The 16,208-nt window shown below is 41.8% G+C and overlaps 2 protein-coding genes and 1 pseudogene across 3 annotated transcripts in view; 1 reads left to right on the top strand and 2 right to left on the bottom strand.

The window, feature by feature from the left end:
* Nucleotides 1-202, bottom strand: part of LOC120057516 (glycine receptor subunit alpha-4-like) — a 50,062-nt gene extending 49,860 nt beyond the window's left edge. The window contains exon 1 of the mRNA XM_039006113.1: nucleotides 171-202. Within this exon, the coding sequence (XP_038862041.1) occupies nucleotides 171-202 (32 nt within the window). The remainder of the gene's footprint in view (nucleotides 1-170) is intronic.
* Nucleotides 203-6,584: 6,382 nt separating this feature from the next.
* Nucleotides 6,585-10,819, bottom strand: LOC120056574 (non-POU domain-containing octamer-binding protein-like). Of its 2 annotated transcripts, none has more exons than XM_039004761.1 (10): nucleotides 10,706-10,819; nucleotides 9,888-10,014; nucleotides 9,602-9,795; nucleotides 8,995-9,296; nucleotides 8,791-8,886; nucleotides 8,434-8,630; nucleotides 8,011-8,198; nucleotides 7,742-7,772; nucleotides 7,187-7,284; nucleotides 6,585-6,977 (listed from the first exon to the last, which is right to left on the bottom strand). In XM_039004761.1, exons 2-10 carry the CDS (start codon nucleotides 10,012-10,014, stop codon nucleotides 6,870-6,872), a joined length of 1,341 nt encoding a protein of 446 aa, XP_038860689.1. In that variant the 5' UTR covers nucleotides 10,706-10,819; the 3' UTR covers nucleotides 6,585-6,869. The 2 variants fall into 2 exon arrangements, with proteins under 2 accessions (XP_038860689.1, XP_038860690.1); XM_039004762.1 differs by having other exon boundaries at nucleotides 6,585-6,974.
* Nucleotides 10,820-15,117: 4,298 nt separating this feature from the next.
* On the top strand, nucleotides 15,118-15,767 carry LOC120057515 (annotated as a pseudogene).
* The last annotated feature ends 441 nt before the right edge of the window (nucleotides 15,768-16,208 follow it).

Below are 16,208 nucleotides of genomic sequence, written 5' to 3'. Positions count from 1 at the left end.
GGGAATCATTGGCTGAATCCCAAATTATTCCCTTCCCTCGCCCCTCCATTTGTGCGTTCACATGCGCCTCTGGCATATGCACAAGTATCCCAAAGCTGAGGCATTGAAAATTAGGGAGGGTGTAGGGGCTCATTAGACCCTCCGATAGCCACTTTGACCGAGCCAGCTACGCTGCCGGCTTCAGAGCTAAGTAGTATCCCATTGTTTTTTAGCTTGTGCAATTTCACACAAAAGAATGAAGAGGCATGCCTAATTATGAGCCACCTGTATTTTTGTGTCTGATTTCGAGGCTTGACACTTGCATACAAAGTACCTCCAAAATGAAATGTTTCATTGTTACTGAGGTTTATGTCTTGGAAAACGACAGCGGACATTTTTTAAATTTGAATTTCATGCTTGTTTTATTATTTAAATGTTTTATTTATTTATTTTACCCTTATTTTACCAGGTAAGTTGACTGAGAACGCATTCTCATTTACAGCAACGACCTGGGTAATAGTTACAGAGGAGAGGATGGGGATGAATGAGCCAATTGGAAGCTGGGGATGATTAGGTGGCCATAATGGTATGATGGTCAGATTTGGAATTTAGCCAGGACACTCGGGTTAACACCCCTACTCTTACGATTAGTGCCATGGGATCGTCTCTTATCGGCTCTTAACCAACCATGCTGTTATTATTTATTTTTTGCATTGTTCGTAACTTGTTTTGTACATAATGTTGCTGCTACCGTCTCTTATGACCGAAAAGAGCTTCTGGACATCAGAACTGCGATTACTCACCTCAGATTAGACAAATAGTTTTTCTTCAATGAGTCGGACGGGAGCGATATACTACTGACACCTGACCAGGTCCAGATCCCCGTCATTCGCTGGGGAAGGACACTGAGATTTTGCGGAAAAAGATCAGGGTGCCTTGTGATGATCAGGCAACAAGTGACTAATCTGCCTTTGCCTTCCCTCCTGCTAGCTAAAGTTCAATCGCTGGAAAACAAATGGGACGAACTCAAAGCACGTATATCCTACCAACGGGACATTTAAAATTGTAATATCTTATGTTTCACCGAGTCGTGGCTGAACAACGACATTAAGAACATGCAGCTGGAGGGTTATACAATCTATCGGCAGGATAGAACAGCAGGCTCTGGTAAGACACGGGGCGGGGTCTATGCATATATGTAAACAACAGCTGGTGCACGATATCTAAGGAAGTCTCGAGGTTTAGCTCGCCTGAGGTAGAGTATCTCATGATAAGCTGTACTATTTACCAAGAGAGTTTATCTATATTCTAAGTAGCTGTTTATTTACTACCACAAACCAATGCTGGCACTAAGACTGCACTCAATGAGCTGTATAACGCCATAAACAAACAGTAAAATGCTCATCCAGAGGCGGCGCTCCTAGTGGCCGGGGACTTTAATGCAGGGAAACTTAAATCCGTTTTTACCTCATTTCTACCAGCATGTTAAATGTGCAACCAGAGGGGAATAAAACTCTAAACCACCTTTACTCCACACACAGAGATGTGTACAAAGCTCTCCCTCACCCTCCATTTAGCAAATCTGACCATTATTCTGTCCTCCTGATTCCTGCTTACAAGCGAAAAACGAAAGCAGAAAGCACCAGTAACTCAGTCAATAAAAAAGTGGTCAGATGAAACAGATGCTAAGCTAGAGGACTGTTTTGCTAGCACAGACTGGAATATGTTGCGGGATTCTTCTGATGGCATTGAGGAGTACACCACATCAGTTACTGGCTTCATCAATAAGTGCGATGACGTATGTACGTGACTGTACGTACATACCCCAACCAGAAGCCATGGATTACAGGCAGCATCCGCACTGAGCTAAAGGGTAGAGCTGACGCTTTCAAGGAACAGGACTCTAACCCAGAAGCTTATAAGAAATCCCGCTCCGACGAACCATCAAATAGGCAAAGCGTCAATGCAGGACTAAGATTGAATTGTACTACACCTGCTCCGACCTGGTCTGATGTGGCAGGGTTTGCAAACTATTACAAACTACAAAGGGAAGCACAGCTGCGAGCTGCCCAGTGACACGAGCCTACCAGACAAGCTACAGCAATTTACTTCTTTGCTCGCGTCGAGGCAACTAACACTGCATGAGAGCATCAGCTATTCCAGACGACTGTGTGATCACGCTCTCCGTAGCCGATGTGAGTAAGTCCTTTAAACAGGTCAACATTCAGAAGGCCGCAGGGCTAGACAGACTCCGAGCATGCGCTGACCAACTGACAAGTGTCTTCACTGACATTTTCAACCTGTCCCTGACTGAGTCTGTAATACCAACATGTTTCAAGCAGACCACCATAGTCCCTGTGCCCAAGAACACTAAGGTAACCTGCCTAAATGACTACCGACCCGTAGCACTCACGTCGGTAGCCATGAAGTGCTTTGAAAGGCTAGTCATGGCTCACATCAACACCATTATCCCAGAAACCCTAGACCCATTCCAATTTGCCTACTGCCCCAACAGAGCCACAGATGATGCAATCTCTATTGCACTCAATACTGCCCTTTCCCACCTGGACAAAAGGAACACCTATGTGAGAATGCTATTCATTGACCACAGCTCAGTGTTCAACACCATAGTGCCCTCAAAGCTCATCAATAAGCTAAGGACCCTGGGACTAAACTCCTCCCTCTGCAACTTGATCCTGTACTTCCTGACGGGGCGCCCCAAGGTGGTAAGGGTAGGTAACAACACATCTGCCTCGCAGATCCTCCTGTTGTACTCCCTGTTCACTCAAGACTGCATGGCCAGGCATGACTCCAACACCATCATCAAGTTTGCCGATGACACAACAATGGTAGGCCAGTACACCGACAACGATGAGACAGCCTATAGAGAGGAGGTCAGTGACCTGGCCTTGTGGTGCCAGGACAACAACCTGATCAAGACAAAGGAGATGATTGGGGACTACAGGAAAAGGAAGACCAAGCACGCCCCCATTCTCATTGACGGGGCTGTAGGGGAGCAGGTTGAGAGCTTCAAGTTCTTTGGTGTCCACATCACTAACAAACTAACATGGTCCAAACACACTAAGACAGTTGTGAAGAGGGCAAAACAAAGCCTATTCCCCTCAGGAGACTGAAAAGATTTGGCATGGTTCCTCAGATCCTCAAAAGGTTCTACAGCTGCACCATCGAGAGCATCTTGACTGGTTCCATCACTGCCTCGTATGGCAACTGCTCGGCCTCCGACCACAAGGCACTACAGAGGGTAGTGCGTATGGCCCAGGACATCACTGGAGCCAAGCTTCCTGCCATCCAGGACCTCTATACCAGGCGGTGTCAGAGGAAGCCCCTAAAAATTGTCAGACTACAGCCACCCTAGTCATAGACTGTTCTCTCTGCTACCGCACTTCAAGCGATGCCGGAGCACCATGTCTATGTCCAAAAGGCTTCTTAACAGCTTCTATCCCCAAGCCATAAGATTCCTGAACAGCTGATCAAAGGGCTACCCAGACCCCTCTTTTACACTGCTGCTACTCTCTGTTTAATATCTATGCATAGTTACTTTAACTCTACCTACATGTCCACTACTGTTCAAAAGTTTGGGGTCACTAAGAAATGTCCTTGTTTTTGAAAGAAAAGCACATTTTTTTTGTGAAGAGGCGACTCCGGGATGCTGGCCTTCTAGGCAGAGCTCCTCTGTCCAGTGTCTGTGTTATTTTGCCCATCCTAATCTTTTCTTTTTATTGACCAGTCTGAGATGTTTTTTTCTTTGCAACTCTGCCTAGAATGCCAGCATCCCGGAGTCGCCGCTCCACTGTTGACGTTGAGACTGGTGTTTTGCAGGTACTATTTAATGTAACTGCCAGTTGACGACTTGTGAGGCATCTGTTTCTCAAACTAAACACTCTAATGTACTTGTCCTCTTGCTCAGTTGTGCACCGGGGTCTCCCACTCCTCTTTCTATTCTGGTTTGAGCCAGTTTGCGCTGTTCTGTGAAGGGAGTAGTACACAGCGCTGTACAAGATCTTCAGTTTCTTGGCAATTTCTCGCATGGAATAGCCTTCCTTTCTCAGAACAAGAATAGACTGACGAGTTTCAATAGAAAGTTCTTTGTTTCTGGCCATTTTGAACCTGTAATCGAACCCAGAAATGCTGATGCTCCAGATACTCAACTAGTCTAAAGAAGGCCAGTTTTATTGCTTCTTTAATCAGCACAAGAGTTTTCAGCTGTGCTAACATAATTGCAAAAGGGTTTTCTAACGATCAATTAGCCTTTTAAAATGATAAACTTGGATTAGCTAACACAACGTGCCATTGGAACACAGGAGTGATGGTTGCTGATAATGGGCCTCTGTACGCCTATGTAGATATTCCATAAAAAATGTGCAGTTTCCAGCTACAATAGTTTACAACATTTACAACATTAACAATGTCTACACTGTATTTCTGATAAATTTTGATATTATTATAATGGACAATTTATTTTTTCCGTTCCAAACAAAGACATTTCTAAGTGACCCCAAACTTGTAATGGTAGTGTACATATTACCTCAATTACCTCAACTAACTGGTGCCCCCACACATTGACTCTGTACCGGTACCCCCTGTATATAGCCTTGCTATTGTTATTTTCAGCTGCTGTTAAATTATTTGTTACTTTTATTTTCTATTTTTTTACTTAACACTTCTTTTTCTTAAAACTGCAATGTTGGTTAAGGGCTTGTAAGCACTTCACTGTAAGGTCTACTACACCTGTTGTATTCAGCGCATGTGACAAATAAAATCTGATTTGATTTGAAATGGGTGAGAAAAAATCTATTGAATCCATTTTGAATTCAGGCTGTAACATCAAAATGTGGAATAAGTCAAGGGGTATGAATACTTTCGTAAGGCTAAACTTCACGTCAGTTGCATGTTCTACCTCTTTCCCTTTAGGTACGTTGGACATTTTATCTACTACATCAACATATCTTTAATTGGTAGTGGTCAAAACCTATTTCCTGCACTTGGAATGGACAGAATAAGGTACAGTTTCATTCCACCTTCAAATATGCAAATTAAAATGTGGGTTATAGGTTTTGGGTTAAATGTGATTATTTGAGTTTATATCCCCCTTTCATCTGTTTATACAATCTCTTTCAGATATTTTCCTGCACGCTGACATTTTAATTCAGCAGCATCTTAGAGATCCTAGTATTATCCCCTGGTGCTTTTGAAGTGACACTTGGTGAGCTAGTCTTGTTGTCCTTGAAGTGTCTTACTTTAAATGTATTGTTTCGATGGTAACACTTTAAGTTCTCTCAAATCTAGTGAATATTGGTGTACCATTTATTCAATTTTCTCTAAAGATACACCAGTGTGGTCCAAGCTTGAATCAGGATACATCCCTACTTCTAAGACCTTTCTGAGATCCTGGATGGTAACTTAGGAGTTGAAACATACAAAGTCTTACAAAACTACACATCAAGCTAACCAGCTACTCTTGAGAAATATGGGACTGTCTCGTGGCTAAATGAAGGTCTGCACTAAAAACAGCATAATCTGGGTCCAGGCCTGATGTCCAGTCACGTTACATTCTTGCTGACTCAGGAAATACAGAATACCTCAAAGCTCGCATTGTTTTGCTTAATGGCCAACTATTAAAGAGAAATCTAACAGACCTGAAAAATGTCAAAACATTTACGCTATTGTTTTGATCTGCAAATAAATAGTAAGAGCAAGTTGTCAATGTGGTATGTTGTAGACTGCAGTGGAGACTGATGAGTGGATAACGGCTCATAATAATGGCTGGAACGGCGCAAATGGAATGGCATCAAACACATGGAAACCTTGTTTGATGTATTTGATACCGTTCCACTAATTCTGCTCCAGCCATTATCACGAGCCCGTCCTCCCCAATTAAGGTGCCACCAACCTCCTGTGGTAGACTGGCAAAAAAAACAGTTGATGTTTGTTGGACAAACACTTGAGTTCAATGTTTAAATGGCCATAGAGTTAAAAGCCCTATTTTACTGTACACCAGTATTTTAGACAAGAGGAACAATGTTATTTTATAAGACAAATATACCTTTATACTATTTCTATTCCATATCATTTTCACTGAGAAGCGTAGCAGTGTTTTGAAGTATACTGAACATAAATATGAACGCAACAATTTCAAAGATCTTACCGAGTTACGTTCATAGAAGGAAATCAGGATTTCACATGATTGGGCAGGGGCGCAGCCATGGGTAGGCCTGGAAGGTCATAGGCCCACCCACTGGGGAGCCAGGCCCAGCCAATACTGTTGTGTATTGATATTCTAGTTTTGTCCCTTTAGGGCACCTGTAACCCCCCCTTGCTTACCTACGTTGAAATGCTTGGAATGTTCTTCCTGTGAAACGCATTAAACAATGCCCACGTTAATTTCTACTCCCGTCTCATGTCCTGTCCTTATATTAGTTGTTTAAGCAATACATTGTGCCACACAACAAATACAAATGAGTTTTCCCCCACAAAAGGGTTTTATTACAGACCAAAATACTCCTGACTCCTTCGCTGAACCAGCCTTTTGAAGGAAAGGATTACATTCTAACACGGTTAACCCACAAATAAAACACATGAAAAAGTACCAAGGAATTACAATTTTATTTAAAACTGTTCAGAAAGGCTTATTGAGAGAGAATGAGTGACACATTTACTATTGCTATATAAAACATTGCTTTGGAGGAATAAAAAAAAAAGTCTATACAGAATCAGTACATCTGAAATACGAAAATGCCAACTCGTGATGCTATTTTAAAACAAAAACATTCTGAATATTTCCCATGCAATTTTCACAGTACATAACATACCATGTATGAATTTTTAAATATAGTACAGTTTCAAAAGTTAAAAAAATGTAATTGACCATTTTAGAATCTGCGACGCTTGTTGGCACCAAAGTCTGCAGGGCCTTGGCCAGGGACTCTTGGGAACACAGGCTGGCCTCCTACGGGCATGTTGTTGTTTCCTGCCCCCTGCTGGGAGAAAACAGAAAAGACACGCAAGATGAGTGATAATGACAAATGAAAGTCTCTTGCAGCTATATATTTACATGAGATTTACAAGATTAACACAGAGGTGAAATGATCAAATACATATTTGGTTACCCTATCCCTGTTGGCACAATAAATGTGTTGATCTTGGTATGTAAATATATTGTTTGTTATTCTAAAATGTCTAACATTACCATTAAAGGGGGGTTCTCGGCAGGTATGTTGGCAGCTCCAGGGATGGGCACGCTGGGGTTTCCTTCACCACCCATCGAGTTTCTGTTAATTCCTTGACCTACACCAAACCAAAAAACAGACAGCACATCAGCAAACCAATACAATACAGTGGGGTCAGGAATGATTGGATCCCTTGATTAAAATTAGCAAAAAAATACTAAAATAAATACAAATACTGAGCTATATTGTATGCTAAAAATAAAATACTAAATATATATTTTATCCTAATGCAATTGCTCAGCGAAAGAGGTTGCTTAACAAGTAATTTTTAAAAATTCTAAAAAAAGATGGGGTTCAAGAGAACACATTGGGAGGGATCTAAGACAGTATAAAATAGAATTCTTCATATTTTATACATTTTCTGTATTTTTCAATATAATTATTTTACACTGTCTTTTTTACTCATCTTTATCAAGGGTTCCAATAATTCCAGATCCCACTGTATATACTAGATAACATGGTGACCATCACCCTTGAGAGCTCAGTGAAGATCTGAAAGCTAATGTAAACCTTACCTTGCATGTGCATCCGCATCTCCTGCTCCCGCTAAGAAAAATGATAACACATTAAAAAATGCATTCTTTAATCAGATAGATTAAACAATAGACAGCTTAGAAAAAGCAAACAAAATATTGTTTTAGTCCTTTTTCCAATTGTTTAACCACAAACACAATTGCAAAGGTGCTTAGACACATTTAGGCAACTTCCAATCATGTATAGAGGAATAATGATAGATATTTTTTTATCAGAGTATTTAAACCAGTGTCAAATAGCAATGACTCACATTTCCAGGGAAGTTCCCCTTGAAGCCCTCCTGCTGCCGCCTCATCATCTCCTCACTGTGCATCCTCATCTCCTCCTCCCTCCTGCGATGTTCCTCTTCTTGACGGAGCTCCATCTGCTTCCTCTTCTGCATCTCCTGGTTATGGAGCTCCTCCATTCTCCTCAGCTCCTCTTGACGCCTCAGCAGGTCTGTAATGAGATGAACACCCCATTTGTTAGTAACCTAGTCAAAAGACCTACACCATATGAATCAATTACCAACAGGATTGGATTCAAGTGGTGTATGAGATTGACATCCGGGCTACATCTGGTGGTAGGACACTTCAAGAAATACATACATTTCTCCATAAGACACCCTGTTTTGTGTTTATTAGTGTCCTTAACCTTGGATTGATAAGGTAGAGTGGACCCAGATCACACATACCTTGTCTCATCAAGATAACCTGGTGCTCATGTCTAGCTGCCTCCATCTCTTGCTCCAGCTTCTCCTGAGCCTCCTTGATGTTCCTGTCCACCTGCTCATACTGTTGCTTCTCCATCTCCATCAGGGCCTTCCAGCGCATGGCATACTCATACTCAAATGTCCCTGGCTGAGCAAATCTCGGTGGCTGCTCCCGCTCCCTGGCAGAGAGATTTTACACAAGAAAACCAGATCAATATGCAACACTTTGTCATGGATTGTACCTCTTTTCAGCAGCATGGTGCAAGATTGTTCTATGCACAGTTCTGACCAATGTATTTGGAGAAAGTATGCCAAACCCCAAAAACTATGATTACTCACTTGTGAAACACTTGGTTTTTGTTTACAATCCTCTCTGGCAGTCCCTCATCCTCATCAAACTGCTCCATTGGCTCAACTGTCACTGGCCTGGGAAATCTGAAAAGCGTAAAACAATCAGCATTACCTCTCCCATTTTGAAAACATTACAACAAAATGCATTTGAAACATTACATGTTTTCATTTTATTTCCAGCATAATACTTACGCAGTCAATAGAAAGGCTCCATCTGCACACCTATCCAGAGCCTTCCTTGCTGCAGGCTTGGCTGTGTATTCCACAATCCCTTTTCCTGTGGGTCTCCCTCTATCATCTACTATGACTATGGCCCTTTCAATCTGGCCAAAGACAGAGAAAGCCTCTTCCAGGAGCTCATTGGAAATGAACTGTGGCAAATTCCTCACAGTTAGAGCAGCACCATGTGTTGCAAATCGCACGCGCAACTGTCTGCCTCTGAATGAGGTGTCATCAAGCTCGGCTTTAGCAATCTCAGCCACTGTTTTTGTCTCCTGTTGGTATTAAAGTATAAAATAAGAACATTTACAAAGTAGTCACACGTGAATGCTTTCCCATTCATTTAAGATTGAGGAATATAACTTCTATCCCTTGAACATGCTACTGTGACAGAGTGGAAATTCAGCCCAAACCGGGGTGCAAACTTACAACCCTCCCCACTGTAACAAAAACTCAAGAGGCACTGTCAATATAACTGACCCAGAAAGCTAAGGCAATTCTGAATCGGGGATGACGGTACTTCTACATCTCAGGAAGGCAGTAGTGATGCACTTGGTCATCCGCTACACTAACTACTTACCAGTCTAATGAATCCAAACCCCCGGTCCTTGTTGATGAAAATCTCAGCTGCCTTGCCATACTTGGAAAACAACTTCTCCACCTCTGCCTCTGTAACACCAGTTGGTAAATTTCCCACAAACAGACGGCTACGCTGAGTGTAAGTCTTCTCTCCAGGTTTCCTGAAGTTTTGTAGATCTATGGTTATCCCTGCATCTAAAGAGAAGCAAAATATTAGAATCATCTAATACTGGATGATTTCATTTCCTTCCAATACAGAGCTCAGGAGTCAATGAAACCTATCTTACTTGGGCTCTCCTGCTCATCTGCATGCTGTCCATTGCTGTTGACTCCAGGATGTTTCTGGTTTTCAAACTGGTGTCTAGATGGGCCATGATACTGCTGTTCTCCACGGGGGCCCTGGTTTCCTTGCATCTAATTAAAAGGACAGTCATTAACAGAGTCACTACATTGATTTTTATTGCTAATACCATCGGGCAAAAAAAAATGCATGAGGATACAAGAGATGTCAAAGCCAGAGGAAGGCTATAGCTAACGTTAAGCTGGCTAGCAACGTGTTTCGTTATAACGTTAGCTATAACAGATAATTTCAGTCTAAAACACATTTTGGCTAACGTTTAACAAGCAAATCTTATATGGTAACGAGTGGCGTTGAGAGCTACCATTGGCTAGGTAACAACATGTAATATACAGTAGCTAAATTAACTACCTAGCCAACGTTAGTTACTGTAGAGTAACGTTACCAAAATGTGAAAGCCAACGTCTTTGTTTGCTAGCTAGCATAGCTAGCTAACTAGTTCAAGACGGGCAGTGGCAGCTAGCAAACCAATATCGATTGTTGAACAATCTGTTAGTTAGCTAACGAATTAAAACATGTCCGTTAACTGTTAGCTACTTATGTGAAGCTGGCTAGTAATTTCGCTACTTACCTAAGCTACCAATCCTCACCACTAAACTAACCATCCTCACCACTAAGCTAACATAGCTAACTAGCACAACCGTTTTGTTCCTAGCAAATGTATGTAACATATTGCTAGTTAGCTAATATAAGCAACTTCTCAGATGAACGCAACATTTTTGCATATTCAACTATTACGTTTCATACCTTTACAAAATAAATGTTTGGGGATTCCAACACACGTAGAAGGGAAAATCGCTCTTTACAAAGAACAGATAATGGATTTCACAAACAACCTCTTGATTCCACCTGAGGAAGCAGATTGGCTGACTGGGAGAAGGCGGATGTAGTGTAGACATGCAGTGATTGGAAGAATTCCCGTCAATTATATAGAGAATAGTAAATCTAACAATCTAATTGGTACATATTCTATTTTGACCATTCCTTGATTTTGTCAGAAATCTGAAAATAATGACTATTGAAATTAGATGAATTGAACGGTTTTGGAACCTCTGGCCTCTGAACCTCTGAACACTGGCAATTTGACTGGTAAACTCTTGGGTACAATCGCAATGGCTGCCTGGTATTATGATGCAATAATTTCCATGCAATGTAGAATGTTCCTTCAGATAATGTTAACTCATGTGGATCATGCAATTTAATGTACTTTTTGCAACGTCAGTTGCGTTGAATCAACAAATCACAGCACATTTTGATGGGTACACTTCCTGCTTATACTTATTTTACTTCCTGCTTTGCTACATAGTACCACAGTATGAGTCATAATACCCATAAAACCTAGCAGTCAAACAGGGAAATGGTTTCAATCGTTTTTCGACCATTCATTTTTCCCATAGGAAACACTTAAAATAAGGGGTGTGTTCCGTGTGGGCTTACCCTGGCGTGATGTTTTGATAACTGTGCAAAGCTCTCATGGACAAGGTCACTTTTATCAATATAGTCGCCTGCAATTACCGCCTGAAATGAAACGCTAATTAGCCGCTAATATGGCTATCATACAGAACTACACATCTTGTCTCAAGCTTTGACATCATCCCTTAAGGCACATTTCTCCATGCAGTAACCTAGCAAGTAAATATTATAACCTTTATTGTTTGAAATTGTGTATTTCTTGTGTGTATGCTTGTTTAACATTTTTTTAATTACCTAGCTAGCTACCTTTAGCATTTTTTTAGTTACTAGAATTACCCTCTGGCCTTTGTAGTAACTAGCTAACCTTAACCTCTCCGTTGATCTGAAGCCAGCTGCCAGGATGGTTCGGTGCTATGTACCGGATTGTAACCACTACTCCGATAAGCACACATGCATTTTATTGTTTTCCGACCTCTGTAATCGAGATGCGTTGTTGGAGCTGTGTGATAAGGTAAACCCTGTTTGCTAGTTGCGAACAAGCTGTTTTGGTTAGGTCAAAGATCTATGGTTAGCTAGGTGTTTATGAAAATGAGCGAGATAACCACTGACTGTAGTTACGTGTACAACGCATGTTGCCTTCCTTACAAGTAAAAAGAAAACCAGCATAGGCTAGCATAAAGACTGTTGTGAACTTTTTATTGGCAAGTATTTAGTGAACTAGCCAGCTAGTTAAAGTTAGTTCACAGTTTGGTAGTAATACTTTTTCACGTGGTGACATGCTAGCTAGCATTAGCCCACCAGGGAAAGGATATTTAGCTAACGTTAGCTTGTTAACGTTAATTCCCCATTTGTGTAGTCAGATTTGCTAGCTAACGTTACGACGGCAAGGATAATTGGTTAGCTAGCATGTCACCTCTTAGAAAAGTCTGACTACATGAACTGTTTATTTAAAAAAAAAATGTACTTTTACCCCTTTTTCTCCCCAATTTTGTGATATCCAATTGGTAAGTATAGTCCTATCGCTGCAACTCCCCTACGGACTTGGGAGAGGTAAAGGTCGAGAGCCATGCATCCTCCGAAACACGAACATGCCAAGCCGCACTGCTTCTTGACACATTGCTCGCTTAACCCGGAAGCCAGCCGCACCAATGTGTCAGAGGAAACACCGCACAGCTGGCGACCGAAGTCAGCTTGCAGGCGCCCGGCCCACCACAAGGAGTCGCTATAGCGCAATGGGACAAGGAAATCCCGGGCCCGGCCAAACCCTCCCCTAACCCGGACGACGCTGGGCCGATTGTGTGCTGCCTCATGGGTCTCCCAGTTACGGCCGGCTGTGACACAGCCTGGGATCAAACCCGGGTCTGTAGTGACACCTCAAGCACTGCATTGCAGTGCCTTAGATTGCTGTGCCACTCGGGAGGCCCTGGTGAACTAATGTTAACTAGCTAGCTAGCTAAATATCGCCTGGTGAGCTAGCTAGTTAGACACCTTGGTTAGATAGTGAGCTAAAGTTGGCTAGCTAGCTCACAAAGTACTTGTGGCCTCAATGTTTTCCCCATACAGACACAAACTCATCAAATGATACAATGTTGTGTAAAACATTGAATTTGTAGATGCATCAAAACGGACTTTATATCCCCTTTTCCTCGTTGTTTAGACATGAGGCGTGCCATGCGGAACATCGGGCTCACCCCAAGAGAAAGCAGTGCATGATAAATGCCACCCTCAGCAAAGAGATCTGTTGGAAGTGATGGGGGAAAGACATAATTTAAACATCATGGATATAAATTCCAACTGTGCCCATGATAAAATGCAATGTGAATTGTGTTGTACTACTGAATGAAACTGAGCAGATGCACTCAGACCAGCCTTTGCGATTTAATTTACGTTAACTACATTACTTTAGCTGGCTGCTTTTGAGTAAAACTTGTATAATATAACCTATTCTGGGAGCCTAGTGTGTGTATGAACTTTGTGGAAGTTTTGAACCATTGGCTTCCCTGAAACAGGTACTGACAGGAGGCGCGACGAGAACGCTGACCCGGAGCCTGCCCAAAAAACTGATTGGAATAAAACCTCAAAGTAAGAACAAAAACTGTGTGAAAAAACTATAAGATATTTAGATGTTCACTGATGCAAAGACAGCTTTGGGAGCATGTGGTCCTTGAAAAACTCCTCTAATCCAGCAAAATGAGTCTGCCAGAGGTCGTCATGCTGGATGCCCATTTGGGGATCTGATGGTATTTCTGATTGTCTTAACTCACCACCACTAATGAGCTGTGAAGCTTCTCAAAGTAATTTTTTCTTCACCTCAAACATGCAAGTAAACAAAGTCTGTTTTTACATCCATTGAGAATGACATCTTCCCAGCTCTCTCCCTGTCGATAACCATTCAGAGTGAAAGGGAAAAAAATGTCATGCTCTGTTCCAGTGGAATCTTCAGAAAATTGGCCTATCCAATTTACTTCTTATCCCTTGTGCAAATGGCTTACAGCTGTGTTTGTCCTGAGCTCACTGGTGCAGGAAACTCTCAGGGTTCAGAATATGCAAGCTTTGGCTAGACCAAGTTGATTGTTGATACAATGTTTCAAGTTCCTTGCAGACAGGCCATGAATAGCAAATGTGATTTAATTTTATTAGGATATTTTCTACCTGCAGGCTGCAATGTTTTTATATGTTGGCTATTTTTGTAGGCTATTTTTTACATACTTGGCAATGGCAATATAAATTACTTTTAGATTTGTATCTAGATTTGTATAATTTTCATAGATCACATTTTTATTAATCACATGACAATGATTTTGAGAAGACTTTATAAATTGCCACTCCAAATCGAAAAGGTTGCCGACCCCTGGTGTAGCCTATTACCGGCAACTTCGGGAGCGTAACAGGAGAATCTGCAAAGCCCAGCAGCAGCTGGAGGAGGAGGTTTGGGAACAGGTTTTTTCTTCTTCTGGTTAGGCTATCTTGATTTCTGGCTCCTTCGAGTCATTTGTGTGTGTCTTCATTATTTAATGACAGCGTGCTTAAAGCATCAGACAAGCTCAGTCGCCTACATATAGTTGATTTTATTAAAACACATAGGGTGTGTGTATGTATGGAAAATTACACGTTTTAAAACTTCAACCAGTCGATTGGTCGAAAGACCAGACTACTCTTGGTCGACCAATATTTTTTTGGGTCGGGGACAGCCCTAGATAAATCTTTGAAATTGTTGCATGTTGCATTTATATTTTTGTTCACCATTCTTTGTAACAAGTCAGATTTGTCTGTCGATGACAAAAATACACTGATCTACAATCCAAATTGGATGATGTTTACATAAAGAAGGTGAATAGCACCTACATAAAATCAAGGGCAAAGTGGATAAGATTATCAAGTCAAGACAATTCTATTATTGAGAAGTGCGTGTTTCTCTGGCTGGACATTGGTCATCGGAGGGAGAGAGAGATACAGACGCTACTCCTGTCGGGAGGAATCATGCTCCATAAATCAAACTGATGACATAGAGTCCACAGCAGGAAATTATTTTGCTTCAATTGGCTCAGTACATTTTGTCCCATTGGATTAGACATTTTTAAGATTAGGTTATTGATTTGCTGCTCAAGTTTACCTGAACAAATACTACTATATTAGTATGCACCTAGTCTTGTGAAACCGGACGACTGTGTCTCAAGTCAAATTTATTTGTCACATGCGCTGAATAACACACGTGTCTCTAAATATTACGCAGTAACTGTCTGGCCATGATATTAGTATGCACTGGAACAGCCAGATATATTTAATACGGCTGCATGTTTATATTCACTAAGTTGGACCACTAAAATTATTGTTTTGTCTCTTGTAGGAAACATCTTTGGTGAGCATGTCGGTGGAAGACATGGTGGCAGTGTACCCCTACCCCCTGGCTCTCCTGTACATCTTCCACAATGACTGGATCGTTGGGGACATGCACTGCCAGCTCAGTGGCTTTATCATAGGCCTCAGTATCATTGGCTCCGTCTTTAACATCTTGGCCATTTCCATCAACCGGTACATCTGCCACAGCCTGCACTATGACCACATGTTGTGCACCAGGAACACCTGCTGTTACCTGGGCCTCACCTGGCTGCTCACTGCCATGGCCACAGTGCTCAACTTCTTAGTGGGCTCTCTGCAGTATGACCCACGCCTCTTCTCCTGCACCTTCGCCCAGACTGTCAGCTCCTACTAGACCAGCTCTGGTGCTGATCCACTTCCTGGTGCCCCTCTCGTGGTCTGTTACTGCTACCTGAGGATCTGGGTGTTTATCATCCAGGTGAAACAGAGGGTGAAACCAGATGACAAGCAGAAACTAAAGTCATTTCTTGACTATGTTTGTGGTGTTCCTAATGTTTGGTGGGCTGGGGACCACTAAACATTATTGGCCTGGCACTGGCCATTAACTCGGGAATGGTGGCAGCAAAAATCTCAGATTGGCTCTTTGTCACCAGGTACTTTATGGCCTATTTCAACAGCTGTCTCAATGCTGTCATCTACGGGTTACTCAATCAGAACTTTAGTAAGGAAAACATACACATCCTCTTACTGCTGTGTACCCCTCAAACTATTTTTTATGTAAGGCTACAGGTGTTGGACTGAGGGATTTAAAAGAACAAATAAACCATCCAGTGGCGAGCCGTCATTCAGCCCCACATTTTTAGCAAAAATGGCCTGTTTTGCATGTTATTTTAGCATTAATACGTGTCTCATATCCATTTACAAACAAGGTAAAAATAATATATCATTGAGTTATTAAAGCCGCATACAAACATGGTCTCTTTTTTTATTTTCTTGAGTAAGGCAGCTCCAAAATGCA

Source organism: Salvelinus namaycush, chromosome 12 (assembly GCF_016432855.1).
Source record: "Salvelinus namaycush isolate Seneca chromosome 12, SaNama_1.0, whole genome shotgun sequence".
Lineage (NCBI taxonomy): Eukaryota > Metazoa > Chordata > Actinopteri > Salmoniformes > Salmonidae > Salvelinus > Salvelinus namaycush.
Note: the sequence above shows the minus strand (reverse complement) of the source record. Positions and strands in the feature narration are given on the sequence as shown.

Excerpts from the sequence above, each read along its gene's own strand:
- LOC120056574 (XM_039004761.1), bottom strand. The coding sequence starts at position 10,014 with ATGCAAGGAAACCAGGGCCCCCGTGGAGAACAGCAGTATCATGGCCCA. Across the intron at positions 9,796-9,887 it reads AGATGAGCAGGAGAGCCCAA|ATGCAGGGATAACCATAGAT; the intron begins GTAAGATAGGTT and ends GCTTCTCTTTAG. Across the intron at positions 8,631-8,790 it reads AAAAACCAAGTGTTTCACAA|GGAGCGGGAGCAGCCACCGA; the intron begins GTGAGTAATCAT and ends TCTCTCTGCCAG.